Source organism: Penicilliopsis zonata (genome assembly GCF_001890105.1).
Source record: "Penicilliopsis zonata CBS 506.65 unplaced genomic scaffold ASPZOscaffold_8, whole genome shotgun sequence".
Classification (NCBI taxonomy): Eukaryota; Fungi; Ascomycota; class Eurotiomycetes; order Eurotiales; family Aspergillaceae; genus Penicilliopsis; species Penicilliopsis zonata.
The window spans coordinates 438,275-461,502 of record NW_019208918.1 but is presented as its reverse complement, the minus strand read 5'-3'; the positions used below and the strand labels follow the sequence as shown (position 1 = coordinate 461,502).

At 49.7% G+C, this 23,228-nt stretch overlaps 11 protein-coding genes across 11 annotated transcripts; 6 read left to right on the top strand and 5 right to left on the bottom strand.

Moving 5' to 3' along the window:
* Positions 1-360: 360 nt before the first annotated feature.
* ASPZODRAFT_67178 (hypothetical protein) lies at positions 361-4,526 on the top strand (the record flags this gene model as incomplete). Its single annotated transcript, XM_022729433.1, has 5 exons — positions 361-421; positions 722-804; positions 860-1,198; positions 1,269-1,860; positions 1,954-4,526. The coding sequence occupies 5 exons, from the start codon at positions 361-363 to the stop codon at positions 4,524-4,526; spliced, it is 3,648 nt and encodes a 1,215-aa protein (XP_022580624.1).
* Positions 4,527-4,658: 132 nt separating this feature from the next.
* On the bottom strand, positions 4,659-8,466 carry ASPZODRAFT_133107 (hypothetical protein). The gene is made up of 6 exons (XM_022723189.1): positions 8,313-8,466; positions 7,980-8,253; positions 7,811-7,908; positions 7,615-7,754; positions 7,374-7,562; positions 4,659-7,319 (listed from the first exon to the last, which is right to left on the bottom strand). The coding sequence occupies exons 1-6, from the start codon at positions 8,395-8,397 to the stop codon at positions 4,914-4,916; spliced, it is 3,192 nt and encodes a 1,063-aa protein (XP_022580623.1). The 5' UTR covers positions 8,398-8,466; the 3' UTR covers positions 4,659-4,913.
* A 423-nt stretch (positions 8,467-8,889) lies between these two features.
* ASPZODRAFT_67362 (hypothetical protein) lies at positions 8,890-9,470 on the top strand (the record flags this gene model as incomplete). Its single annotated transcript, XM_022729450.1, has 2 exons — positions 8,890-9,312; positions 9,378-9,470. The coding sequence occupies 2 exons, from the start codon at positions 8,890-8,892 to the stop codon at positions 9,468-9,470; spliced, it is 516 nt and encodes a 171-aa protein (XP_022580622.1).
* A 191-nt stretch (positions 9,471-9,661) lies between these two features.
* ASPZODRAFT_133106 (hypothetical protein) lies at positions 9,662-10,976 on the bottom strand. The gene is made up of 5 exons (XM_022723188.1): positions 10,844-10,976; positions 10,758-10,791; positions 10,322-10,688; positions 10,105-10,266; positions 9,662-10,042 (listed from the first exon to the last, which is right to left on the bottom strand). The coding sequence occupies exons 1-5, from the start codon at positions 10,891-10,893 to the stop codon at positions 9,849-9,851; spliced, it is 807 nt and encodes a 268-aa protein (XP_022580621.1). The 5' UTR covers positions 10,894-10,976; the 3' UTR covers positions 9,662-9,848.
* A 218-nt stretch (positions 10,977-11,194) lies between these two features.
* Positions 11,195-11,983, top strand: ASPZODRAFT_16707 (hypothetical protein; the record flags this gene model as incomplete). Its single annotated transcript, XM_022726810.1, has 3 exons — positions 11,195-11,240; positions 11,377-11,675; positions 11,741-11,983. The coding sequence occupies 3 exons, from the start codon at positions 11,195-11,197 to the stop codon at positions 11,981-11,983; spliced, it is 588 nt and encodes a 195-aa protein (XP_022580620.1).
* A 239-nt stretch (positions 11,984-12,222) lies between these two features.
* On the bottom strand, positions 12,223-14,015 carry ASPZODRAFT_133104 (hypothetical protein). Its single transcript, XM_022723187.1, has 4 exons — positions 13,516-14,015; positions 12,680-13,313; positions 12,535-12,624; positions 12,223-12,472 (listed from the first exon to the last, which is right to left on the bottom strand). Exons 1-4 carry the CDS (start codon positions 13,710-13,712, stop codon positions 12,389-12,391), a joined length of 1,005 nt encoding a protein of 334 aa, XP_022580619.1. The 5' UTR covers positions 13,713-14,015; the 3' UTR covers positions 12,223-12,388.
* A 324-nt stretch (positions 14,016-14,339) lies between these two features.
* ASPZODRAFT_142736 (hypothetical protein) lies at positions 14,340-16,520 on the bottom strand (the record flags this gene model as incomplete). Its single annotated transcript, XM_022724879.1, has 6 exons — positions 14,340-14,982; positions 15,053-15,660; positions 15,742-15,862; positions 15,924-15,980; positions 16,102-16,271; positions 16,449-16,520. The coding sequence occupies 6 exons, from the start codon at positions 16,518-16,520 to the stop codon at positions 14,340-14,342; spliced, it is 1,671 nt and encodes a 556-aa protein (XP_022580618.1).
* A 13-nt stretch (positions 16,521-16,533) lies between these two features.
* ASPZODRAFT_133102 (hypothetical protein) lies at positions 16,534-16,893 on the top strand. Its single transcript, XM_022723186.1, has one exon. It carries the CDS (start codon positions 16,610-16,612, stop codon positions 16,766-16,768), a length of 159 nt encoding a protein of 52 aa, XP_022580617.1. The 5' UTR covers positions 16,534-16,609; the 3' UTR covers positions 16,769-16,893.
* A 294-nt stretch (positions 16,894-17,187) lies between these two features.
* ASPZODRAFT_133100 (hypothetical protein) lies at positions 17,188-18,517 on the bottom strand. The gene is made up of 5 exons (XM_022723185.1): positions 18,467-18,517; positions 18,209-18,406; positions 18,119-18,142; positions 18,002-18,061; positions 17,188-17,928 (listed from the first exon to the last, which is right to left on the bottom strand). Exons 2-5 carry the CDS (start codon positions 18,239-18,241, stop codon positions 17,476-17,478), a joined length of 570 nt encoding a protein of 189 aa, XP_022580616.1. The 5' UTR covers positions 18,242-18,406; positions 18,467-18,517; the 3' UTR covers positions 17,188-17,475.
* Positions 18,518-18,667: 150 nt separating this feature from the next.
* Positions 18,668-20,258, top strand: ASPZODRAFT_133097 (hypothetical protein). The gene is made up of 4 exons (XM_022723184.1): positions 18,668-19,329; positions 19,389-19,469; positions 19,531-19,700; positions 19,772-20,258. Exons 1-4 carry the CDS (start codon positions 19,081-19,083, stop codon positions 19,779-19,781), a joined length of 510 nt encoding a protein of 169 aa, XP_022580615.1. The 5' UTR covers positions 18,668-19,080; the 3' UTR covers positions 19,782-20,258.
* Positions 20,259-20,759: 501 nt separating this feature from the next.
* Positions 20,760-22,928, top strand: ASPZODRAFT_2054804 (hypothetical protein). Its single transcript, XM_022727616.1, has 4 exons — positions 20,760-20,867; positions 20,923-20,956; positions 21,074-21,424; positions 21,489-22,928. Exons 3-4 carry the CDS (start codon positions 21,116-21,118, stop codon positions 22,686-22,688), a joined length of 1,509 nt encoding a protein of 502 aa, XP_022580614.1. The 5' UTR covers positions 20,760-20,867; positions 20,923-20,956; positions 21,074-21,115; the 3' UTR covers positions 22,689-22,928.
* Positions 22,929-23,228: the final 300 nt, after the last annotated feature.

The following is a 23,228-nucleotide window of genomic DNA, read 5'->3' as shown; positions in this document are numbered from 1 at the left end:
AGTGGCCGTTTGCTCATTGAATGTCCCCTAGGTAGACAGCAGTAGCATTCACTGATTCTTTTTTCTTCTAGGAAATCTAGGCACTCCTACCTCTACTTCTCACTTCTATGTGGCAGTTACATGATTCACTTAAGGGTTGTCACTAGTTACTCATCATTACTTCTTAACTAGAACCCTCTTTCCTCTTTAGCTCTACCCTTTTTATTTCATCTATCTGCCTTACAACTTACTCATTGCCATCGCTCTTGAGAAGATAGGAGTTCACCTTTTAATAAGCCTACATCTCAGATAAAGAGAAAGAACCAGCAAACTTGAAGAGCTCTCTGCTTCCCAGCTTTATCAGCTTTTCCCCCTGCCAGCATGGCTACAAAGCAAAGATTGACCGTGGCCTCGATGTGTGGCTTCGAAGACATCGGAGTCAGTACCTCCTTCTCCTCGTCCCTCGGTGGTGTACTTTTGTATGGATACTGAAGCAGGGGATTGGTCTAGGTTCAGGAAATTCAGAAGCGATTCTCGTAAGTGCCCTTTGGCTTCTACTCTATCCAACAACACATCTGTCTGGTAATGGTTCTCGAGGCTTATATTGCTGTTTTCTTCCAGACAGGGGAATGCTGATGCCAATATTTCATACGAATACTCGAAGGGAGATGAGGTTTGGGATCAGTTCTCGGACTTCGTTCTTGGCTAACGGGAGCGTGGCAGAGCTTCATCGTCAAGGGAGATTTGGAAGAAGATCATTGTGCCCCGTTCGTCAAGCTGGTGGCTAGTGTGATTGAACAAGAGAATGGGAAGCATCTCCTGGATGTGAGCTAGTTACTTTGATCTCGTTTATGTTCATCGGATACTCATACAGTCCCAGATGCCCCGGATCCGTCAGTTGGAGATACCCGCCACAATCGAGCTTGAGGGACTAGAGCAGAACACCAGATCGGCCCAGGAGGTACATGAAGGAGACTTACTTAATTATGCTTCAGATGATCAGGTTCTGGGCAGCCGATACTCTAGGTACTGGCTCTCGCCCAAGGGCGGTCTTGGAATCTTCGCTGTCGGCTTTCTTGATTTTCTGTCCGGTGTTGCAAATGTGACCGGAACAGAGATCTCGGTTGTTAGCAATGAGAAAGGAATCCTGGTCACAGGAAAAACTGCGGTCGATGTGGAAGATGCTTTGGCCAGACTGACGCGCCTCGAGGAGCCTCTGGTGAGTGAAGAGACTTTCCAGTACCCGGTCGTTGAACTTCCTGGATCTTCAGCTAACAGAATCCTGGCAGTCATTAATCCATTGTCCTCGAGTTTCAAACGTGATCATTGCTCCCACAGATGATGATGATGTCCGCGTGCGTATTCAAAACTACAACAGCTTGAATACCCAGGCACTGCCTCGTATCTTAGTCGACCACGATCTTCCCTCCAACGCAAGCCTGTTTCAAGCACACGCAACCGTCCTCTTGCGGTTTAACGAAGTGACACAGTTGTTCAGTCTCCCTCAAGCCCACTGTGCACCCTCCCATGTGGGGAACGAGCCAGGGGCCTCTCGCATCTGGACAAACTTCACCTTCGCAAATATTGGCCGTAAGGAAGATTATATTGGCGTGGAAGTGTCGATTGACGATGATGGTTCAAACTCCCAGTTGACATTCCACCCATACTTGACAGCTGAGAAGGCCAAGCGAGTCAAAGAATGGGTCAAAGATGGCGCTGAGGCAGAAACGACTGGTCTAAAAGAGCCACCCTTCAGTGAATTAGCTGTTGATATACCGGGACTCAAACTATCAGAAGCAGCTCCCGCTTTGAGAAAACCGCCTGGAATCAAGACTCGGAAGCCAGTCTTGCTCGCCAAAGATTTGGCGGACACTAAGCACGGTCCTGGTCCGACAAGTCAGACAGTGGATAGCACACGACCTGACGTCGAAGATCAAGTACATATGATAACTCAAACAAAGTCCACGGACGAAGCAATTTCGAAAAGCCAGACTGGGTCTCTGAATGTTCTAGCCAATGAAATCTCGGATGCTCCAAAGACTCGGAGGAGGTGGAATATGGTTTATGAAGCTCAATCCAGCGGCGATTCTGATAAAGACTCGAAGGAGAATCAGGATCCCAAAGCTTCTATGGAAAGTCCAGCTTCGTCGCCGGAGAAGAATCCAGCACAGCAGCTAACAGGGTCAGCCAGTACTCCAGAGAGAAAATCGCGTCTGCCAGCCACCTTTGATCCAAGCAAGTACGGCTTAAAGAAGACGCCTACCAAATCTCCGCGGCCTCTCAAGATCAACGCTGGAAACAGACTGCCGCTCATATCTTCCCCAAATGCGTCCAAGAAATCATCCAGCAAGAATAGCCAACTTGTGGATATATTTGGACCCAAGACTACTATTCAGTCCAATTCTCATATCTCCCTATCCTTCGACCAGCCAGCTTTGGTACCAGGTACCTCTCATCCAAGCGTCATTGAGCGGAATCCTGTAGACGATGGCGCCAAAACGCATGCAGGAAATATCAGGCGTGGCCTTGGCTCTTCTGATTCCTTTCCAAGTAACAATCCTTCCTCGGGAGAATTTTTAAACCACGAACGAAGACTCGCTGCGTTGAAGAGAGATGCAAATATGAAGAGACATGCTGCAAGCCTGAACTACTATTCAGACCCTCCTGTCCATATACATGGCCCGTACCATGCCATGATTATGGAGAGATTGGCTGAGCTGGAAGAAATGGCTAGCATGAATCAATCAAAGGATAAATCATCTGCTAAAGAAGTTTCGGAGAAGGAAGGGGCGGACGAGACAGCGTCAAGGGAATTCCACCAAACCATGTTTCACCAAGCTGCAAATCCAGGCGGCAAGACTGCGAGCAAGACTCAGATAAAAGCTAAGAGGCAGGCCACTCTTGAAGATGCTTGGGGTATAACCCCAAAAGCAACGAGGAAGCTGTTGATGCCACCCTCGGTTAAAAGAGAAGAATTTGAGCGCAAAACACCTTTTGTGAATACAAAGTCAAACGACGAAGAGCAGCAGCAGCAACCCAAAGAAGCAGAAAATATTGAAACCTCCCTGGTGGGAGTCTTTGAGGCTTTGAAGCCAGCTCTCGAAGCAGCCGAGCTCTATCCTGGGCTTCTCACTTTAGAGGTTCAGCTTGGCCTCCTCTTAATTCCTCTTTTGCCCAAAACTTATAACAGTGATACGCTCATTACTGTCAGTGACTGGAATAAGATATTCAAGCCTCGCAACAACCTCCCGGCTCCATCGACGAGGTTCATCAATAGGCTGACTTCCTCGGGAACAGACATCGACTACATCGTCGATCTCAAGACTTCTAAACTTGAAGGCAAGCGCCGTCTCTTTGAGCAAGAATATACGGACTACAGCGTTCTCTATGAATATCACTGCCGCACTAAGCTCGAACAGTCCATCATCGTTGTGATTGACGAAGACGGTAAATTCCGCTTGAGAGGCCCGGCTGAAGCGCTGGGTGCCTCAAATCTACATTTTCCAAATCAGGTCTGGGACGCTAGCATTGTTCTTAACGGATTCAAAGAGCCTACTTCGGATCTAGATGAAGATGTCATTAAAGCAATTGAAAAACTTGCCGAAACATTTTGCTTGCAATCCGATAAATCTCTCATCACGTTGTTCACCCGTATCCCCAAAGGGAGCAGTTTGACAATCGACAAAGTGTTCTTGAAAAGATGGACTCGCCACCACTTTCTTCGATCGAATGAACCTTCTGCTGCCCACCCAAGCAAAGCGAGCAATGCCAATTCGTCTGCTAGCGCTTTTTCCGAAGAAGCAAACAGCTCCCAAAAGAGTGCTCTGACCGAAGGAGATCAGAGAAGCATCGGAGGCATCAAGATGGTCTCAGAGGATCAGGAAATATTCCTTCAGGTTATGGAGGTCCAGGATCTTCTTGTCGGCTGCCATATCTCTGATTTCCAGACCATACAAGCTTGCAACATCCCGATTCCTGAGATGGTCAAAAGAGGCCGTTTTTGGTACGAAGTCTCTATCATAAGTCCTGCAATTGAGACCATTCTCAAAGAGAACGCCAATCTTGAAATCGGAGAGCGGACCAGTGACTGGCGCGGTGTTGATCTTTTTGGGAACGACGCAGCCCCTCTCAGTGCTATCTCTACAAACGACGACGACGCATCTACCGATCGTAAGCCTCTTCCAAGCTCGGTCGCAACCGCCATTGGCAACTCCGGTGTGGGAGATCTCCTTCGCCTTGCGACAATGGTCGTGGAGAGGATTGACTCCATCGGATACCTTAATCAGGGCCCAGGTGTCGAAGCTGCACGAAATGCCGCCGCCGCCGCTACAACAACAGATTCTCTCTTACAGGCAGGAGGATCTGTTCTCGGAAAGTTTAACTTCTTGCCCGCAGGAATCGCCTCGAAGGGGCCGAAGGGGCTGGATCATGTTGAAATTGAGACTGTCAAGGACATGGAAAGTGCTAGCCAGATCGGCTCGAAAATGCCCACTGCCAGTGTTGCAGCTCCAGTCAAAATGCTCGAGCAGCCGATGGCTTATTGGTGAAGGACTCCTGCTTTTAGATTGATAGAACATGCAAGAAATCCCATCCCTCTAGTTCTAGATAGTAGTTTATGAGGTGATATTCTACAATGAATTTATTGCAGCTTACCCATAAGAGCTCAATTAATCTAGTAATGACCCTTACTTTTATGTTCTATTACTTGTCTATCTGAGGGCATTATTATCAGCAGCAGATTTGTGTCGAAGCCATGGTAACTAGTTCTAATGTTCATCCATTCATGCTACACGCAGATAAGAAGACAAGCAAATATCAGCAAGCCCGTTCCGGATTTCCCCCAGAAACATAGAAACCAAGAGAAAAGTTTTTTTTAAAGAGAAGATGACATTTACTAATCCTTTTTATATATGCTGCATTCCTTCCGGTCATTCTCAATCGTCATCATCAGGGGCGTCATCGATGCCTCTAAACCAGGCACCTCGAGCATCAACAGCGGCTTTTCGGACATCTCGCCGAGGATCATCGAGACACTCTTTCAAGGCACGTAAAACTTGACTCTTCACCGGTAGAAGAGGAGACAACTTTCCGGCTTTGGCGATGGCCGGGGCATTTCCTGTGGGTGGTTGAGCAAGCAGGAAAAGGCACGTCAATGCGCCAACGCGCAGGCGGGGGCCGTTTACAGCAGCGGGCCCGGCGTTGGTCCCATTCGATTGGTTGATCTTCGAAGTGTTCAGAAGTCTAGTGACAAGACTCTGGACATGACCACATTCATCGATAACGCCCACGCCATTGTCCCGGATGATCACGGCGAGGGTGTCAAGAGTGGCGGCTCGCACTGACTGAGACTCGGCTGTTTGGAGGTCCAAGCTCTGGAGAAGGAGAGGAAGCAAAGTAGGGAGTTCGGGTGTTACCAGGGACGGCGAAATGGTGGATAGGATACCCGAGAGGGCAGTGAGGTACGCTGGTTTGATATGGTCCTGGACGGCTGATGAGGAAGGATCACCGCTAACGATGTTGACCTCACGAATTCGGCTGGATATAAGCGGAACAAACGTGGTGAAGACACGCTGCTTTGATAGTAGGCGGATGTTCGCTCCGTTAGCAGCGGAGAGAACTTCATCATTGTTGAGAAGAATAGAGAAGCCTCGGGCTGCAATGGTGCTGATAGCCTGATCCGAAGATGAAAGGAGAGACAAAATGGATGTCAAGACGTGAGTTGTCGTCGGGGCTAGCCGCAGAATGAGTGCCTTGGATAACCAAAAGATAGTGCCGATGGTTTGGGCAGTGGGTTTTTCGGCTTCGAGACCAGTAGGAAGAAGTGACTCAAACAGCTGCGAAGCGAGAGGCAACTCGTCCTTGGAGAGAAACTTGTTGACCAGTAAAGCGAGTTGTCGAAGACAAGCAAGATGAGTTGCCGGTTCATTTTGTGCAATCGAACGTTGAGCGAGATCACGAAGTAGGCCGGCCATGTTAGGTGCGGTGTAAGGTAGCTTTGTGGTGTCCTTCGGTAATCCGGCTAGGAGGTATGTCGATATAATCATAGTACGTTGTTGGTCTTCCGTGACAGAATCCGAAAATGGCACCGACACAAAACCATCTGCCGCAGAGAACAAAGTGTAGACATTTTCTGCCACCTCATCTTGTTTATTGCGCGGAGCGGCTCTGACAATAAGGTTGCACATCCTTCCCAGTATATCTAGGACACTTGCGTCGTTAAGAATCCGGTTCTTGGATTTGCCTAATGATGCAGCTGCAACATCCCGGCTGAGGCCGACAACAACCTTTTCATAATATGATTCCAGATTTGGATCCTGCGCCATATCTCTCCGGCTCATCACATGAAGAAGGGTCGCTAAAATAGCCCTGGGATATTCCACAGAACCAGGCTGCTCCTTGTGCAGCAGGAGAGCAAACTTGTTGAGAAGACGCCGAAAAAGAGTCTCAAAAATGTCGCGTTCAATGCTGATTTCAGCTAAGTTCTCGAGAGTCGCCATGTAACTGCTATCAGCGCCCTCATCAGAGTCTGGAAGTGTAGCGACAAAGGCAGGGAACGTGATGTCCATAATCAAGCGTGGCTTGTATTTTGAGATCTCCGCTAGAGCTGCAACAGCCTCTTTCTTCAAGTCGTCTCTGCCGACAGATTCTTCCTTGAGAAGGATTTCGTTAAGATACTGCACAAACAATCCAATCTCATTGTCTTGGAAAAAATTTCGCAATGTGGAAAGACGTAGAAGACCTTTCAGAGCCGTGACGCGGAAGGACACCTCTTCTTTAGCCACGCCCATCAGAACTTGGCTAAAGACATCTGAGAACTGATCCTTGAACTCTAAAAGGGGGTTCTCTAATGCAACCACAGGATCACGAGACGTCCATGAACCAAAAATTGCTATAGCCGAATCGAAAAGAATGGCCAGGGTCTCCAACAGAGCTCTTTGTTTGGCAATCCCATCTGCCTCTTGGTAAACTGTGAGGAGAGGAGCAACAACAGTCTGAATGATCAAAGCGAATGAGAGAGCAGATGCAGAAGATATTGAACTCAAGATTTGCTGTGCGGGTTTCGCTTGTTTCTGTTGAGGCTCTCGTAGTTGCTCATTGCACTCCTTCGTAATGGGTTTCAGGTACTGTGCAAGAGGAATCTCTTGCGAAACTTGAGTGACACCCTCTGAAAGTCTTTTGGCAATTAATTGAAGCACCTTTAGGGAGAGTTCGCCTAAGAATTCTTCTTGAACATTGAGGATTTCAAACTTCAAAGTATCCCATATAGTTATCGAATACCGGGATACAGTATCCGGGTCATAGGTAGAGACACATGCCTCTAACGTGTTCAAGGAATCTCTCTAGGTTTTGTTAGTTCTGAATGGTATCAAAACCTTGGTACATGGAATGCTCACCTTGACATTAGGCGAAGTAGAGTCAAGTTTTTCCAACAAAGCAGGAATCGCATGCGGAGCAAAATACTTCGTAGACGATATACAATCCTGCAGGCGATCCTTCAAATCTTGTGAAGTGATTCCATAAGGGTCATTCGGAGGAGGCCGGAAGGTAATAGGGAAATAATTGTACACAGAGTCGAAGAGAAGCTAGACCTGTCAGCACGCCAGATCTAAAAAACCTGTTGTTCTCGTCAAGTACCTCTTCATGGTTTGAAATGTCCCATTCCACCATAACCACTTTAAGTATCGAAAAGACAATCATGAGGTTGCGAGGGTCTTTTTCGCCAGCCATGAGATCCACCACGCCAACGATTGACTCCTCACCCATAGCACGCAAAGCTAATGCTTGTCAGTCTTGACCGTCTTCTTTTGGAAATAGCTGCGAATGGACGAACCGTCTCGGTAGTTGGACATCAATTCATTAAGCAGTTGGTAGACCTGGAACCTTTGAGATTGTGATCGTGACTGCAAGTCCTGAAAGTGCGAGAAAATTCTAAATTGCATTCGATATCAGCATTCAACTATATGTTTCTGATGCGTGAGCTTGAGATAGCCGATACTTACGCTCGGGCTACTTCCTCCGCCAGCACTTTATTGAATCGATCCAATTTCTGCAGAGTATCCAGCCCTGCGACGGCGCCCCCATCTTCAATGCGGTCGCATAAGAACGCGGTCAGGACTTGAATCTGCTGGCGAGACAGATACTTCGGGGACAAGGCTTTGATGACAGCCGTCAGGTATGAGACTGCGTTGCCCCTAATAAGGGGATCTTCGTCATTTATATATTCGCCTAGGGACTGCACGACGTCTATGAGGGTTGTCTTCTTGCTCTCGACATCTATGCACCAATTAGGACGAAGATAAGGTATATTCCTAAGCCACACGATGAAATATTACCTTGAGCAACTTTCCCAGCAATTTGGCCGGCTTCCTCCTTGTTGTGGTCAACTATGAGAAGATATGACTGCAACGCCGACGACATCTTGCCCTCACGACAGGAACAACGCGCTCGCGGCTTGAGAGGGGCACGTCGGGGACTGTCCCACCTTCATGACGCTTTTTTGTGGCCGGCTGGAGTCTCCCTTGGACCTCTCACCTTATCGATAAATGCCACGTGATCTGAAATCTCATTTCGCATCACGTGCCAAATCTTGCCATTTCCGCCGGTTGCGTCATTATCCCATTTGAGGGGTTGGAAACACAGGATATAAGCAAGCCTGTCTGCTCCAAGATGGCGTCCTGTACCAAGATGAGGTATTTCGTGCTTACCTCTACAGCTCTTCTCTTGTCTGTATTCTGTCTTGCTTCTGCCCTATACGGAATCCGTCCGTCTTGGTCTGTTCGCCAACACCCTTCCCTGCAAAATCACGCATCTCAAGTACATGAGGGAAAAGGCCTATACGGGAATGGTGACATCGAAAACCGGCTTTTTAACCAGCAGCCACTTGTAGATATTCCAAACACTGAAACAATAATGCCCCCTCAGACAGGATCAGACGGCCAGAACCCTGGTGGTTCTGGTTCTACGAACGGGCCTATTGTCTCTGATGTTCTCCCAAAAACTCAAGGCATCAACATATTTTCATCTTTAACGCGCGATTTTGAACCGATTTCAAGTCGCCTGAACGATGCTTCGAGGAATGTTACAGTTCTTGCGCCAAGAAATAGTGCAATCCAAGCCTTGCCGCGCAAGCCTTGGGAAAACCCTGAAGACTACGGGAAATTCGGCGAAGTGGAGGCATATCAGGGTGAAGAAGGACAAGATAGAGCCAGGAAGAACCTTCAGAGATTTGTCGAGGCGCACCTTGTTCCTGTCAGTCCTTGGAAGGAGGGCGAAGAGGCAGAGTCTCTGGTTGGGGGGAAGCTGAGATGGACACGAGAAGGCAACAAAGTTTTCGTGAGTCTGACCTCATTCTGTAGAAAATGTGATCTTCTTCCTGTTTCTAACTGTGAATTCTATAGATTGAACCTGGACATATCGAAGTCGAGACGATTGCAGAACAAGTGTATAATGGCGAGGTCTGGGTTCTGAATGGAGTAATCAACTATGCATAGGATCTAGTTATATCTACGGGTTATGATTAATGATTTGATAAGTGATAGTATATTTGATGGATAGCATATATATGGATGATCTTGGGCATATGTTCCGCCAGCAGTAATTGGATTTTTCCATCATAAGCTTTCAACGAGCTAGAAGGCCCAGATTCATCTAAATACTACTTACTACCTTATAGAGGACATGAAGATGATTCTCTTTATTTTATATGCTGTCTATCAGAACAGGATAGCGCCCTCTGCACTTTATATATTTATATAGTTTCTATTGAAATAAGTGTCTTGGATTGATATAAACCCCAATCTAGAGGTATGCGGAAAATCCAACACTTCCAAGTAACTATGAGAAATGGTAATCCTTGAGAGAGATAATACTCAGAACCCCTCCTTTGAAGCAATATTGTGCAGAATTCTTTCCTCGATGCCATCGAGGATACAAAAGTGTTCCATGACCTCAAGGTTCTCGGCTTCACTTCGGTAAAGCTTATCCGGATCCTGGCCAGGTTGAAAGGGATTGACACCGGCTGCGGGGTTCATTGCGCCCATCTGTTGAGCCATTTGGCTGGCAGCTGGAGGGAAACACCATTAGTCTAGTTATTTTATTAACAGCAGTGGCAAGGGGAAAACTAACCATTATCACTTCCCAGGATGAAGCCAAAAACAGATTGGAGGCCAAACAAGTTCAAGAAATACCACGACAAACTCGACACCCATCTGACATCAAGATCGCGAGTCAAGACGCCGGACTGAAGCATCGACTTGAAGCGAATAGTAAGAGGGAAGGGCAATTTAACTAGAGGACTAGCATTAGCAGTGCGCATACGAAATTCATCCACAGGAAGACGTACGGATCACGAATCCAGAGAAGAATGCATTGATCCAGCTCATAATCAGGGTCTGTGGAATCATCATCATCATGTTCCCTTTCATCATGCCCATCATTGCTTCCATGCCCGCGGGGTCCGTCATGGGGTTCGCCGGGGGTTGGCCACGGTTGGCAGGATCCTTCAAGAACGCGCCGCTTTGGTAAGCAGCAACCATATAGCTCTTGCGCTGCTCGAACGACTCCTTGTCTAACACGGCGCAGGCGTGGTTGCGCAAATTGACACCACGGATCAGAGAGAGGCGCTCTCGGGACTCGGCCAGGGTGGACGCAGGCTTAGGCGGCGAATGCATCAGGACAGTCGCATAGTGTCGGAGGATGCCTGTAAGAATCTAGACAGGCAATCAGTTTAACTGCTCCCATAGTCTATTATTCGGCAGGAAAAAACAAAAAGAGCATACCATCACAACCGTGATCGGAAACATAATCCAGTAACTGTATTGCGTCAGTCATCTGGTCCCAACTAAAGGCGACTTGATGGACTCACAAAAGAGCCGGATCCCGAAGGATGGTCTGCTCTAGCCCTTGCACCGCCATGATGGGCAGTACGGATAGCAAGGGAGTTAGAAACTTGGGTATTGCCGGTCAGATTCGATGCTGCGGAGGTAGGTAAAGTGATACCGGACGTTGAGGTCTCTCGCTGGTAGTACTGCCCGCTAGCGTTGGTGCATAATTACATGCCGCCTTTGAACGACCTCCGCGAAAGGGACAACTCGCCGCAACTTGCAGGTGTGTCTTGGCCCAACAGAAATCAAACGAGTGGTTTTTGTTCGGCTAGCAGAACTTATTGTTTTACTTCAAGGTTGTCGCTATAATCCTGCGACACGGAAATCGATCAATGGCGTCTCTAGAGGCACCCAAGGTGCCCGTCTACTCCGTCAACGGTTCGTATCATACTCCGAATCTATGATGATTGTATTTATATTCGGGATTGCGATTCTTTTTCGTATGAAATATACGCCAGACATGGCATATTAATGCTTCTGAGAAGATGATCTGATATCCTCTTTTTTTGCACAGATCTGAAGGCTGCAACCGATGACGCCCTTGTTCCGTACCTGACGTCCCTTCCTCCTCCGTACACATTTACGCAAGACCACAGCAAAACAAATGTCCGCTTCGCGATAGGGTATTCTGCCGTGGCTATCGCAGCCTTTACCTTCTACGCTGATCGCCAGCTGGGCTGGGAAGCAACACAGTCACCATGGATCATCGCGGCGGTGACCTCGTACTTTGTTTTGAACTCCCTTCTAACATACTGGATATGGGCCGTGGAGGGCGGTGAGGTGTTTCGAGGAAATAGAAAAACAGGAGAGACTGTGAGCTAGCATGAAGAGCTTTTTCTTGGGGATTTGTGGTGCTAACGAGTCTCTTGTGCATTTAGCTCACTATCCGCTCTTCCGTGACGGCGCACTCCCCGCTCTACAAACTCGACGTCAAGTACACGTCTCCATCAAACAAGACGCTCCAGGAGAAGAATCTTGAGACAAAATTCACCAACTGGTTCTCTGCCGATGGTGTCTTCCACCCAAAACCGTTCCGAACCTGGCTATCCAAAGAGATCGAGGTCCTGCAACTTGCAGCAAAGGAACAGGAGAAGCTTAGCGGCGGCCTGTCAGGGCAATAGGAGGGGCTTGTGGCTGATGCCTGTTGTTCTGTAAAATCATGAAGACGGAGCTGGAGTTTTGATATTTTGAATCATCTCGGGGAGAAACAGGAAGAGAGGGGTATACTGGATTTGAAATAAAGCAGTTTTCGCGAGGCAGCTCATGCCTGTATGCCTGCTTGATCAAAAGGGGCCAGTTCGTTCTCATAATACACTGATTATAAGATAGTGAAATATCAGCATCTACTTCGACAGAAGTGACCAGAACCGCTTTTATTTATATATATATTCTAGATCCATATAGGAATGAGTAGTATGAAGAAGGGCGTAACTGGGGTAAATTTTAAAGTCGTAAACATCTTGTTAATAGATCAGTATCGAGTATGTTTTCTATTTTGTTTTCTTTTTCAAGATGGCAAATAAGATTTACGAATCGGCTTCTAAAGTTCCCGGTCGTTCAGTGGCTGCTGCAGGCTTGACGTCGTCCAGACGCTTGTTTTGAATGAGCCTCTGCTGGATGTTAGATGATGGCCGTTTGGTGGAGATATTTCTGGGATTCATTGGATACGTACCAGAAGGTTCCTCTGCAGGACCACGATTGTAACCTTGCCAATCGATGGGACAAAGATCGAAGCCTTCTGCTTCACCTCGGGACCAAAGTTCTTTGTAGCACATTAGCAGGTGACATGACTTGAAATTTGTAGACACTAAACAAACCTTTTCGCTGGAAAAGTTGACACAGACGGCGCCCTCTCTCAAGAGGCTGGTGTCAAACTTGTACGACTCGCCTGGGACACCGGTGATGACGACATCGCAGAGAGGTGCCGCGTCCTTGATGGTCCAGCCCTCCATATCGTGGACTTCATGTGTGCGTTTGTTGAGGCCCTCGCCACGAGTGAACTTCTGCACGCCGGTGATGTCCACGCTGTACACGCATGCACCGTCGTTGGCCAGCAGCGCGGCGAGCGGTCTGCCGACCACCTCGGAGCGGTTGACGACGCAGATAGTGTGACCAAAGAGGCGGTTGCCGTGGGGAAGAATGGTGTTGTAGATATTGAGGTATTCCAGGATCTTGACCACGGCGAGTGGCGTGCAGGGAAGGATGGACTTCTGGCGTTTGGTTGCCGGGTCTAGGAAACGCACGTTTTGATACATATTGAAGATGTAACGGTGACTAAGGCCCTCGACATCCTTTGATACGTCCACGATCTGCTGCAGATATTGGTCTTGACGGTTGTTGAAAATGGGGTAGTATACGATGATGCCGTCGACTTCAGGGTCAGCGTTGGCGGCGAGGATAGCTTCTTCAATGTCGTCCCGCTCGATTTGACGTAGGGAATAGCGGAATCCACTGTGAAACACGAGAAATACATATATTAGCTACGTAACAGACAATTATTTCGAGATATCTGCGCGGTTGCACAACGTCTTGTTTCCACGAAGACCAGCGATAGATTGATGGTATCCATACGCTCGGGGTCATTGAAACTCGCCATACAGACGCAATTGCGGGAGGCAAAAAAACAAACAAGCAAACTTGATGAATTGCTCACTTTTCTTGACAAGTCTTGTCCGTCCACTGGGCGTACATGAGCGCCGCAGGGTCGTTGTTCGCTAGAAACCCCACGAGATGAGGGGGCTTCTCGAGAGTCTTGACGCCTTCATCAACCTCTGCGAGCAGGCGATTGGCAACGTTCTTTGCCAGCACAACCTTGCAGGGCGCAGGTGCCGAGTCTGTCGTAGACGCCATGAGCGCGGAAGAGAGTAGTCTGTTTCTCCTAGAATAAATATGCAGCAGACGCGCTTGTAGACCGGATTGAGTCGAAGAGGGGTATCGATGAAAATTTGATACGAAATGGCTCTTGGCTTATCGATAACAACTCGATCGAGCTACCGCATACATCAAGCAGTTCCCCCAAAGTCAAAATCGACATCTACGGCAGTCCTACATGTAATCGCCATGGACGGGTAACAAAGGAAATCATATTGTAGCTCTGTTTAGAAGAGGCAGGGAGATAGGACAAGGACAGAGACACGAATAGAATAGTACAGGGTTTCTCCCTCAAGCCGAGTTGCCCAGCGCCCCTCGACCCTGCCCTTTTGAATGCGCAAACGAATTTAGACGTACAGGATATTATGTCGTATTTGATCTTTTTCTCCATCGACGATCCACTAATCCGATTGTTCCGTGGTGGCTACAGGAAGATCCAGATTTACACCCCTTCTTGAAGGACGGGCGGCTGACTAGCCTGAGCGGTTGAAACAAAAGAAAAACAGTGGTCTCTCAAATTGTACAAGCTATCTGATCTATACACGAGGTGTCAGGAAAAAAAACGGTGAACACAGTGAACTAAGCACCCGGTTTTATTTCGCTCACCTATGCGCTGAAGGACTTGTTGAAGGCAGTGATGACCTCCTTAAGCTTAGCCTCAAGGTCCTTGCTGACCTGGCCCTCCTTCTCAATGGTCTCAATGATCTCGGGGTTGTTGGACTTGAGGGAGGCAAGGAAGTCAGACTCCCACTGGAGGATCTTGGCAACGGGGATGCTGTCAAGGTAACCGTTGACACCAGCGAAGATGAGGGGAACCATCTCGTTGACAGCCATGGGGGAGTACTGCTTCTGCTTGAGGAGCTCAGTCAGACGCTCACCACGGTTGAGGGTCTGCTTGGTGGAGGCATCCAGATCGGAACCGAACTGGGCGAAGGCAGCAACCTCACGGTACTGGGCCAAGAAAAGCTTCAGGGAACCAGCGACCTGCTTCATGGCCTTGACCTGGGCGGCGGAACCGACACGGGACACGGACAGACCGACGTTGATGGCGGGACGGATACCCTTGTAGAAGAGCTCAGACTCCAAGAAGATCTGGCCGTCAGTGATGGAAATGACGTTGGTGGGAATGTAGGCAGACACGTCACCACCCTGGGTCTCAATGACGGGCAGGGCAGTGAGGGAGCCACCACCGTGCTTCTCGTTCATCTTGGCGGCACGCTCCAGGAGACGAGAGTGGAGGTAGAAAACGCTAAGCGGTATTGAATCAGCACGTTGCTCTGAAACGGTTGGTAGTAATCAGTTGGTATGGTGGAACTCACTCTCCGGGGTAGGCCTCACGACCAGGGGGACGACGAAGCAGCAGAGACATCTGACGGTAGGCGACGGCCTGCTTGGAAAGATCGTCGTAGATGATGACGGCGTGGCGGCCGTTGTCACGGAACCACTCACCCATGGCGCAGCCAGTGAAAGGAGCAATGTACTGCAGGGGAGCGGCCTCGGAGGCAGTAGCGGCGACAACGATAGAGTACTTCATGGCGTCGTTCTCCTCGAGGGTCTTGACGAGCTGGGCGACGGTGGAACGCTTCTGGCCGACAGCGACGTAGATGCAGTAAAGCTTCTTCTTCTCGTCGCCAGTGCTGTTCCAGCGCTTCTGGTTAAGCATGGCATCCAGAGCGACGGCAGTCTTTCCGGTCTGACGGTCACCGATGATCAACTCACGCTGACCACGGCCAATGGGCACCATGGAGTCGACACACTTGAGACCAGTCTGGACGGGCTCGTTGACGGAACGACGGGGAAGGATACCAGGGGCCTTGAGCTGGGCACGGCGCTTGTCAGAGGCCTTGATGGGACCCTTGCCGTCAATGGGGTTGCCGAGGGCATCGACGACACGGCCCAGGAGCTCAGGGCCGACGGGGACATCGACCTAAAGAGAAACAATGAGCATTGAGTTGATGAAAAAAGAGCGATATATCGAATAGAACGAAAGGGGGGGGAAAAAACTTACAATCTCGCCGGTACGCTTGACAGTCTCACCCTCCTTGACGAGACGGTCAGAACCGAAAAGCACGACACCGACCTGGCCGGCTTCGAGGTTCATGCACATTCCCTTGACGCCAGAGGCGAACCTAGAATCATGGTTAGCGTTTGATTTCGCGAGGTGATTTTAGATGTGAAAAAAGTACGTACTCGACCAACTCCTCAGCCTGGACATTGGTCATGCCATGGACACGAGCGATACCGTCACTGTTTGGGTTAAAAATTAGCTAATTGCGCAAAGATTGATGGGAATTGCAATTTTTCGATAGTTTTTTCGATGATTTGGATGAATTGCAATTTTTCACCCCGGGCGCTGCGATCTACGTACCCGACGGAAAGGACACGTCCAGTCTCGGCAAGACCGGCCTCCTCCTGAACACCCCGAATTCTCTGCTCAAGGATGGAGGAAACCTCGGTGGGCGCAGCCTTGGCCTCAGCAGCATATGTACGGACCTGCTTGGAGGCACCGGCGATGGGGCCGGAGACAGCCGCGCGAGCCTAGAGGAAGACGCAAAATTTGTTAACGACAGGACGGCGAGGCGGGGGCGGGCCAAAACACGCGCAGATGATGATGCGACCTCAGCAGATGGGATTGAGATCGCCGAAGAAGCCTTTTCTGCGATGGAAAGGTCCTGCTAGAGGCGACGAGGTCGAGCTGGGTAGGGATGAACTCACCGAAGCGATACGGCCAGTGGCAGTGGCAGCCGCGACGGTGCGGCTAGACGACCGCAAAGCGTTTCTGAACATTGTGAAGGGGGTTCAGAGGGGAGTCTGAGTGGTTTCTCTGGAGAAGAGACGTAATTGGGGAGAGGGAGGTCGAGAGGAAAGGATTGTGGATGGATGAAGGAGAGCTTTGTCGTCGGGGTTGGGAGGTTTCTCAGGACGGCACTAAGCCTAGTTTGCCGAGCCTCACCAACCTCCGAAGCCGCCCTAGTGCGTCCGCCATCCAGTGTCCATGGGCCCCCCCCCATCACCCACACCCCATCGCACGTTGATCGAGCAGTGTCCCTTGATCAAGACAAAAAGCGCTTTAATTTTTGAACATACGAAATTGGTGCGTCCATTGCTTCAATTTGGCTCCCATCGAGGGTGGTGTTTTGCTTCCACACCGCGGGGGCATTCCCCCCGGAATAATTCGTGTTCTCTGGATTTTTTCGGATCTGCGGATACTGCTAGCGTAGGTGCATTTTCGTCACAGCAACCGTGTTAACAAGCCTTCCCGCCTGCTGCCACCGCAACAATACTAGGCCTACGCGGTCGTAGATCGGGAATTTTGATACATCTATCGAGGGTTTATTATCAAGTGTATGTCATAGAGTGTTGAAAATGATTTTAGCCTGGCTTTGCGTGGCCCCTCCCCCGTTTAAAGACAGAAAAACAATTCTGACTAATAGTCAAGTATTAAAATTAGCTAAGCTGGTAGACACCTTGCTGCAAAGAATTGAGAGGCATTATTATTTGAAAAACATAGCCCTTTCTCAAAAAGCAACTATTTACATCATCAATGTATCATTAGCAGGGAAGTATGACTCCAAAACAAACCAAAAGCTATTAGGAATTTGATTTCATGTTTTGGAAATCATGAAAGGGAGGTAGTGGAATACGGCCAGCGGAGCCGACGGCAATCTAAAGGATCCAGCCGAAACCGAGTGCAGCTTTCTCTCGCGGGATTTCCTCGGGCACAACTTGTTTTGACTCTTTCCTACTCCTTCGCACGCTTCTTGTTGTTCTTGAATCTCGCGATTTCCTCCTCGACACTCTTGTGAAGCCTTGCCCTCAGCTCCGGGCGATATCCGAAAAAGAATAGGACTTCGATCCAGACAAAAAGAGGCGCGAGAAAAATCGCCTGGAAAAGGTTATCCAAAAGAGCCGGTGCCCGGCCTTCAAAGACGCCATGGCCAACAAACTGTATCAACCAGGAAAACACATGGACGCCGGTGGCCCAGTAGTTTGCGGTCGCTCCGTAGGTGCTGGTCAAGTAGTTGCCGTACGCAGCGCTACCAACAACCAAGGGCGCGGCAAGGCTGCCCGCCACGGGTTCTAGAAGGATATAAAAGATCGCGTATATGAAAGAGACAACCGTTCCGAGATTGGCAGGAAGGTACTCATGCTGTAGAGCGTCGGGAAGTCTGAAAAACACAGGGGTGTTGGTCGCCTAAACCATAACGGTATCTTGTCAGTGAATTGATCTGTCAAAGGACACTAGGAAAGGGTAGGATAATACTTGCCAGCAAAAACCCAGTGAACAAGAGAATCGGCACACATGTGATATGGATTGCCACATTCACCTAGAGCAATTAGCTATCTCGGTCCTATAGTATTGATTTGCGGTACTTGAGTCGTACGGGGTTATTATGGTATGCACCATACTGTATATTAACAACAGGTAAGCAGCCATTCGAACTGCATATATATATTCATCAGAATGCACGCACGAAAAGAAGTTGCTTCTCCAGGTTTAGAGCCATGGCTAGTATCACTGTTGGAGGTGTAGACGAGGTAGCTCAAGTTGCGACTCCCCCAGGTACGTGGACCCCAGTAAATAAACCCGAGGTAGGAAGATGGCGACGGCGCGAAGCCTGTGAGCAGAAAGCCCTGTGACGGTTTTTATAGGAGTTTTGCGGGGCTCATAACTGTATATCCATTTATGAGCGTCATATGCATGTAACTTGAACCGAGGAAAGCGATCATACCATAGCTGCGGTGCACACTACCTCGCTAACAGCAGTTACCTAGGTAGACCCGGATTCCCTTAGGAACGTAGTTTGTATGGAAATTAATTGGCGACCGGCCGGTTTAGTGCCTCAGGCATAAACATAGTGTCATGTGACTTCGCGAGCCAAGCAAGTCGGCGGTTCTCACAGCTCTGGCGCTCACAGCAGCTGTATCTGCTCTCCAGATCGGCTGGCGCTGAACCAGGGACTCAGCTTCGCTCATTTGTGTTACCGTCTGGTTTTCCATTCGTCCTCTTTGTGTTTAACTGTCATCTTCTTTGTTTTGGGCTTGAGGCCATGGGTCGTTAATTGCACGTCGTCGAAATTGAGTCGCATTGAGCAATCCGAATCCTTCCTTTGAATCCGGCCTTTTTCTTCGCGGTAAATTTCTGGATAACCTTCTTTCAATCTGCGTGCCACGTGGATATATCACGCCCAGCATTGCCGAATCGATAGCGCTTCCTGAGATGCTGTGTTTCCCATAAGACGAACCGCCCGAGACTGTACGCTTGACGAAAAGAAGTCCACACGAGACATTACAGACAAAGTTGATAGGGCATCAAGTTCCAATAATATAGCAAAGAGGAGGCGCAATGTTCTTTCTCAAGGAAGAAACGAAGGTGATCTCGCTTCACCCGTCCTACTTTGGGCCCAGCGTGAGGGAATACCTGATCAATCGGCTCAATGAAGAGGAGGAAGGCAGATGTACAGGAGATCATTTTGTGATCTGCGTGATGGACATGGTGGACATTGGCGAAGGGCGAGTGATTCCAGGAAGTGGCGCCGCTGAATATACTATCAAGTACCGCGCAATCATCTGGAAACCGTTCCGAGGAGAGACGGTAGGTTTGAAGAAGCTGACCCCTCTCCTTCTGTCCTCGGCACTGACTTCATGTTGTAGGTAGATGCAATTGTCACCTCGGTCAAGCCAACCGGCATATTCACCTTGGCAGGTCCGCTGTCGGTGTTTATTGCGCGCAAAGTATGTGGAGGGCGCCCATGGATTCACTGTTCGCTCGATCTTGACACTGACCAACGACTAGAATATTCCTTCGGATATCAAGTGGGAACCGAATACCGTACCTCCTCAGTATACCGACCATGCCGACCAGGTTATCGAAAAGGGAACCAGTCTACGCCTAAAGATCCTCGGTGTCAAGCCCGATGTTGCCGCCATTAATGCGATTGGAACAATTAAGGAGGACTATCTTGGGTATGTCGCAAACGCCCTTCTTAGAGTTGTGGGTTCAGGGTCTTTGGTCTGCATGACTAACATCACTCCAGACCTCTGTAACGAATTGAATTTACTACTACCTGTGCGCGAGCGAGCTATTCTGAGCGAGTCGCCATGGCCTGGTCTCCCCGGCTTCCTTCTAAAGAAGAGGAATAGACTTGAGCTGGTTGAACTACTCTTCACGCCAGCAGCCACGGTTTCGAGATTCTTGAGTCAGTTCCTCATTCTGACTCGAAGCTTGTGCATTGCCGCGTCTGGGAGATGGACAGCGCGATAGCGCTACACCTACAGAACCTTACAGCACAGTTAGGCGACTGGCTCGATTTCCCTGCTCGGCCTACTCTCGCCTGTATTCCTCTTTTTTTTCTTCGTGCACCTTCTCCTAATTAGGATACCCAGATATCCGACGATCAGATATCAGCAATGCCTCCTGTGTTTGACGGAAGGAGACTGTATGTTGTTTTGCAGCCCTTTGCTCTGGCGGGAATGTATCAATAAGAGCGGGGTAGATGCCTGTCTGGCGATGTATCTAGATAACGACCGTTAATTTCACTTTGATAATGAGAAATTTATTCTTGCGAGGTCATGTTGGCCCAGCTGAGGCGTACTACTAAGTCTAGACCAGATTCTCCTTGGTGGAGTCGACGCAGGAGAGATGCACATGCATACTGTCAAACATTCTCACTACTCCGTAGTGGGCTACTCCGAAGTATGTATGGAGATGCTACTCCGTAGTACTACAAACCCATCCAGTCAGTCAGTCATCCATGATCTTGCACGCTCTTACTTCCACGACGCTTCCTTTAAGCTGACAACCGGCCTGCGCACGCTGAAACCCGGTTGGCGAGGGTGAAACACTGGTCTGCCTGGAGCCACACCCGTGCGCCTCTCCATGAAATTACCGGGGTGTCGCAGCCAAACGGAGTCTTCGTGCTGCATCACCGTTGCTGAGCAGCCATCAACTTAGTTTTCCCGTCTGCGGAGTACACAGAGACAAGCCAGCCTGCTTCGGCCTGCCCAGCTGGAGGCCCGCCCAGGTGCTGCCTTGGGGCCCCTCCCAGAGGTTCGCGTCGCGTTCCTTTTTCAAAGAGAGAGAGCTCCATCCATCCATTCCCCTGAAACCTTAATACAATTGGTTTCCCCTCTATTTCTTCTCCTTCTCGAGCCTCCACGCTGTTCTGATCACCTTGTTTATTCCCACCCTGCTGTGCTGTGGTTCGTGGGCGTCTTGTTTGGTACGTATCCCCCGTCCGCCCATGTGAACCGTGGTTCCCGCATTGCGCGCGCCTGCGATTCCTGGGAGCCACAACAAACCGCTGACTTCTTGATCTCTCTCCCTTCCCCCCTGGCAGGTCGTCATTTGGAACACCCCCTCGCTGCAACGTACGGCAATCATGTCGCTCAAGGAGGTCTACCAGAAGTTCCTTGCGGACCCTAGGTCTGCGCCGCTGGCTCCAGATGTCTCGCTGATCTACATCACCACGACAACGACAGTCGAGGGGGCTGAGGCGGTCGTGGGCCACCTGTCGCGCCAGCACAACGTGGTCAAGAAGAAGGCGGAAGACGTCATCGGCGCCATCGAGAGCGCAGATTCGCTGTGTCTCGATGTCGAGACAACGCTGGAGTTCGTCTCGGGGGGAGGGGCCTATCTCCCCTCACTCGACGATAATTTCCTGGCAGACCGGGTCGCAACATTCCCCGCGGTGAGTTAGAGCAGACTAATCAATACAATTCACTATCGTCATGGCTGATAGAGGCGTTTTGTAGATACACATTGTTCGCTTCGATGCCCAGAGGCGGATCCGCCAGATCCGGCTTCACTGGGACCAGGGAATGTTGCTGAAGCAGATGGAGGTCATCGGCGCTCGCTCGCGGCACTGGCCTATTCGCGAGGCGAAGGATCAGACACGTCTCATCAAATCCGCGTATGCCGGAGTCGGCGCGGAGAACGGGGTCCCTGCTTCTGCACCCGCGGCTGCTGCTGAGGACCGCGCGAACCCTATTTCCCCAAGCAAGAAGCACATCAAAGACCCTTACGCAGCCGACTCTCTGTTCGACCTTCTCTCCCCCAAAAACGACCGCACCGGGGCTGTCCTTCCCCCTCGAGCCCCTTCTTCTGCACAGCCAGCCCCTCGCGAGTACGGAGAGCTGTTTGTGGGCGAAGAAGAGTCGCCCGATGCTACACCATCTAAGCAAAGCAGACCTGTTGCGCCTAAAGCAGGAAGCAAAAACTACCAGCCTGCCCGTATTTTTGGGGATGACGATACCGCCGAGGAAAAGCAGAGCTTCTACAAGACTCACCCTAACAAGTTTGGACACTTTGAGCTTGGTGGTGATAATAGCGAACGCGAGGTCAAGCCGACGCCTGGCCGCCCGAAGTCTCGCCACATCTCTCAGTGGCAGTTTGAAGATTTCACGACTCCGGAGAAGCCCAAGCGCAAGCCTCGTGGCCAAGAGGTCCGCCACTTTGGATGGAGCGATGAGGATCCCGAACTCATGGAGACCCCTCCCGCTCACCCACGTGTGATTCACCCTCGCCGGGATGCCGAAACTCATTTCGAACTTGCGGAAAACAATGGTGACGACGATTCGAGACGGGTTATCAGTTCCTTCCAGAACCGAGGTATGAGCCTCTACCAGAACCATCTCTACCGTGATGAAAACGACGCTACTCCGGTCAAGCGGGAGGAGAAGGCGCCGCTCTCGGTCGTGGCCAACGGCGTCCACCGCAAGAAAGACTTTGACTCCCACTGGGTCATGTCTGACTCGTCGCCTGCTGGTGACAAGGTCAACGCAGAGAACAAGAAGCCCATCAGCCAGGATCAGCTGAAACATGTCAAGATGATGGAGTCTTCCTGGGATAAGTACGACGAGTCTCCTCAGGCGATCAAGACGGTTCCGGCCACTCGCCAGAACCGCAGCAAGAATCAGCCTACCTGGGGTTTCGGTGATGAGGATGACATGTAAATGTCATAACGCGCGAGCAGGAACCCACTCTTTGTGATGGATACCAGAAGCTGCCACTTTTTTTTCTTCTTCTTTTTTTTTCTTAATTTTCTCCTGAGTGCTTCGATGTCTGCCGCGAGCATCTCACCACGCGATACCCTGTTGTGATGGAGGGCAAGACACGACCTAGCTTGATGACCACATGGTGGACTTGATACGACCACAGGCTTGTGTCACTTTTGTGTTTTTTGATCTGTCTGGCACTCATTCTAGTATTTTTCATGCTATTGAGAGGCAGTGCGAGTTGACCTCGGATCCTTTCTGCAACAATCATCGGCTTGTGTTTGTCTTCTGATCCTTCATATTTCTTCCTGTATTTTAGTTTTTATCTGTTTCTGTTGAGATGTACCGTACTTTCGGGTTATTGTATGAATGAGACTGACTTTTGAACGCCCTTCCGAATTATATGAGAGGGTATTGAAGATACATAGCAATCCTAGATGTCCTCTAGATCTATAAGCGTGGAACGCCAGTCTACTGTGTCCGTTTTGCTGAATTTCT

Excerpts from the sequence above, each read along its gene's own strand:
- ASPZODRAFT_133107 (XM_022723189.1), bottom strand. The coding sequence starts at position 8,397 with ATGTCGTCGGCGTTGCAGTCATATCTTCTCATAGTTGACCACAACAAG. Across the intron at positions 8,254-8,312 it reads TGCTGGGAAAGTTGCTCAAG|ATGTCGAGAGCAAGAAGACA; the intron begins GTAATATTTCAT and ends ATTGGTGCATAG. Across the intron at positions 7,909-7,979 it reads GCGGAGGAAGTAGCCCGAGC|AATTTTCTCGCACTTTCAGG; the intron begins GTAAGTATCGGC and ends AATGCAATTTAG.
- ASPZODRAFT_133106 (XM_022723188.1), bottom strand. The coding sequence starts at position 10,893 with ATGGCGGTGCAAGGGCTAGAGCAGACCATCCTTCGGGATCCGGCTCTT. Across the intron at positions 10,792-10,843 it reads CTTCGGGATCCGGCTCTTTT|TTACTGGATTATGTTTCCGA; the intron begins GTGAGTCCATCA and ends GACGCAATACAG. Across the intron at positions 10,689-10,757 it reads TTCCGATCACGGTTGTGATG|ATTCTTACAGGCATCCTCCG; the intron begins GTATGCTCTTTT and ends TTGCCTGTCTAG.
- ASPZODRAFT_133104 (XM_022723187.1), bottom strand. The coding sequence starts at position 13,712 with ATGGCGTCTACGACAGACTCGGCACCTGCGCCCTGCAAGGTTGTGCTG. Across the intron at positions 12,625-12,679 it reads TCAACTTTTCCAGCGAAAAG|AACTTTGGTCCCGAGGTGAA; the intron begins GTTTGTTTAGTG and ends TGTGCTACAAAG. Across the intron at positions 12,473-12,534 it reads TCCTGCAGAGGAACCTTCTG|AGGCTCATTCAAAACAAGCG; the intron begins GTACGTATCCAA and ends AACATCCAGCAG.
- ASPZODRAFT_133102 (XM_022723186.1), top strand. The coding sequence starts at position 16,610 with ATGGATGAAGGAGAGCTTTGTCGTCGGGGTTGGGAGGTTTCTCAGGAC.
- ASPZODRAFT_133100 (XM_022723185.1), bottom strand. The coding sequence starts at position 18,241 with ATGGCTCTAAACCTGGAGAAGCAACTTCTTTTC. Across the intron at positions 18,143-18,208 it reads TGGAGAAGCAACTTCTTTTC|TATGGTGCATACCATAATAA; the intron begins GTGCGTGCATTC and ends GTTAATATACAG. Across the intron at positions 18,062-18,118 it reads GTGCATACCATAATAACCCC|GTGAATGTGGCAATCCATAT; the intron begins GTACGACTCAAG and ends TAATTGCTCTAG.
- ASPZODRAFT_133097 (XM_022723184.1), top strand. The coding sequence starts at position 19,081 with ATGTTCTTTCTCAAGGAAGAAACGAAGGTGATCTCGCTTCACCCGTCC. Across the intron at positions 19,330-19,388 it reads AACCGTTCCGAGGAGAGACG|GTAGATGCAATTGTCACCTC; the intron begins GTAGGTTTGAAG and ends TTCATGTTGTAG. Across the intron at positions 19,470-19,530 it reads CGGTGTTTATTGCGCGCAAA|AATATTCCTTCGGATATCAA; the intron begins GTATGTGGAGGG and ends ACCAACGACTAG.
- ASPZODRAFT_2054804 (XM_022727616.1), top strand. The coding sequence starts at position 21,116 with ATGTCGCTCAAGGAGGTCTACCAGAAGTTCCTTGCGGACCCTAGGTCT. Across the intron at positions 21,425-21,488 it reads GGGTCGCAACATTCCCCGCG|ATACACATTGTTCGCTTCGA; the intron begins GTGAGTTAGAGC and ends GGCGTTTTGTAG.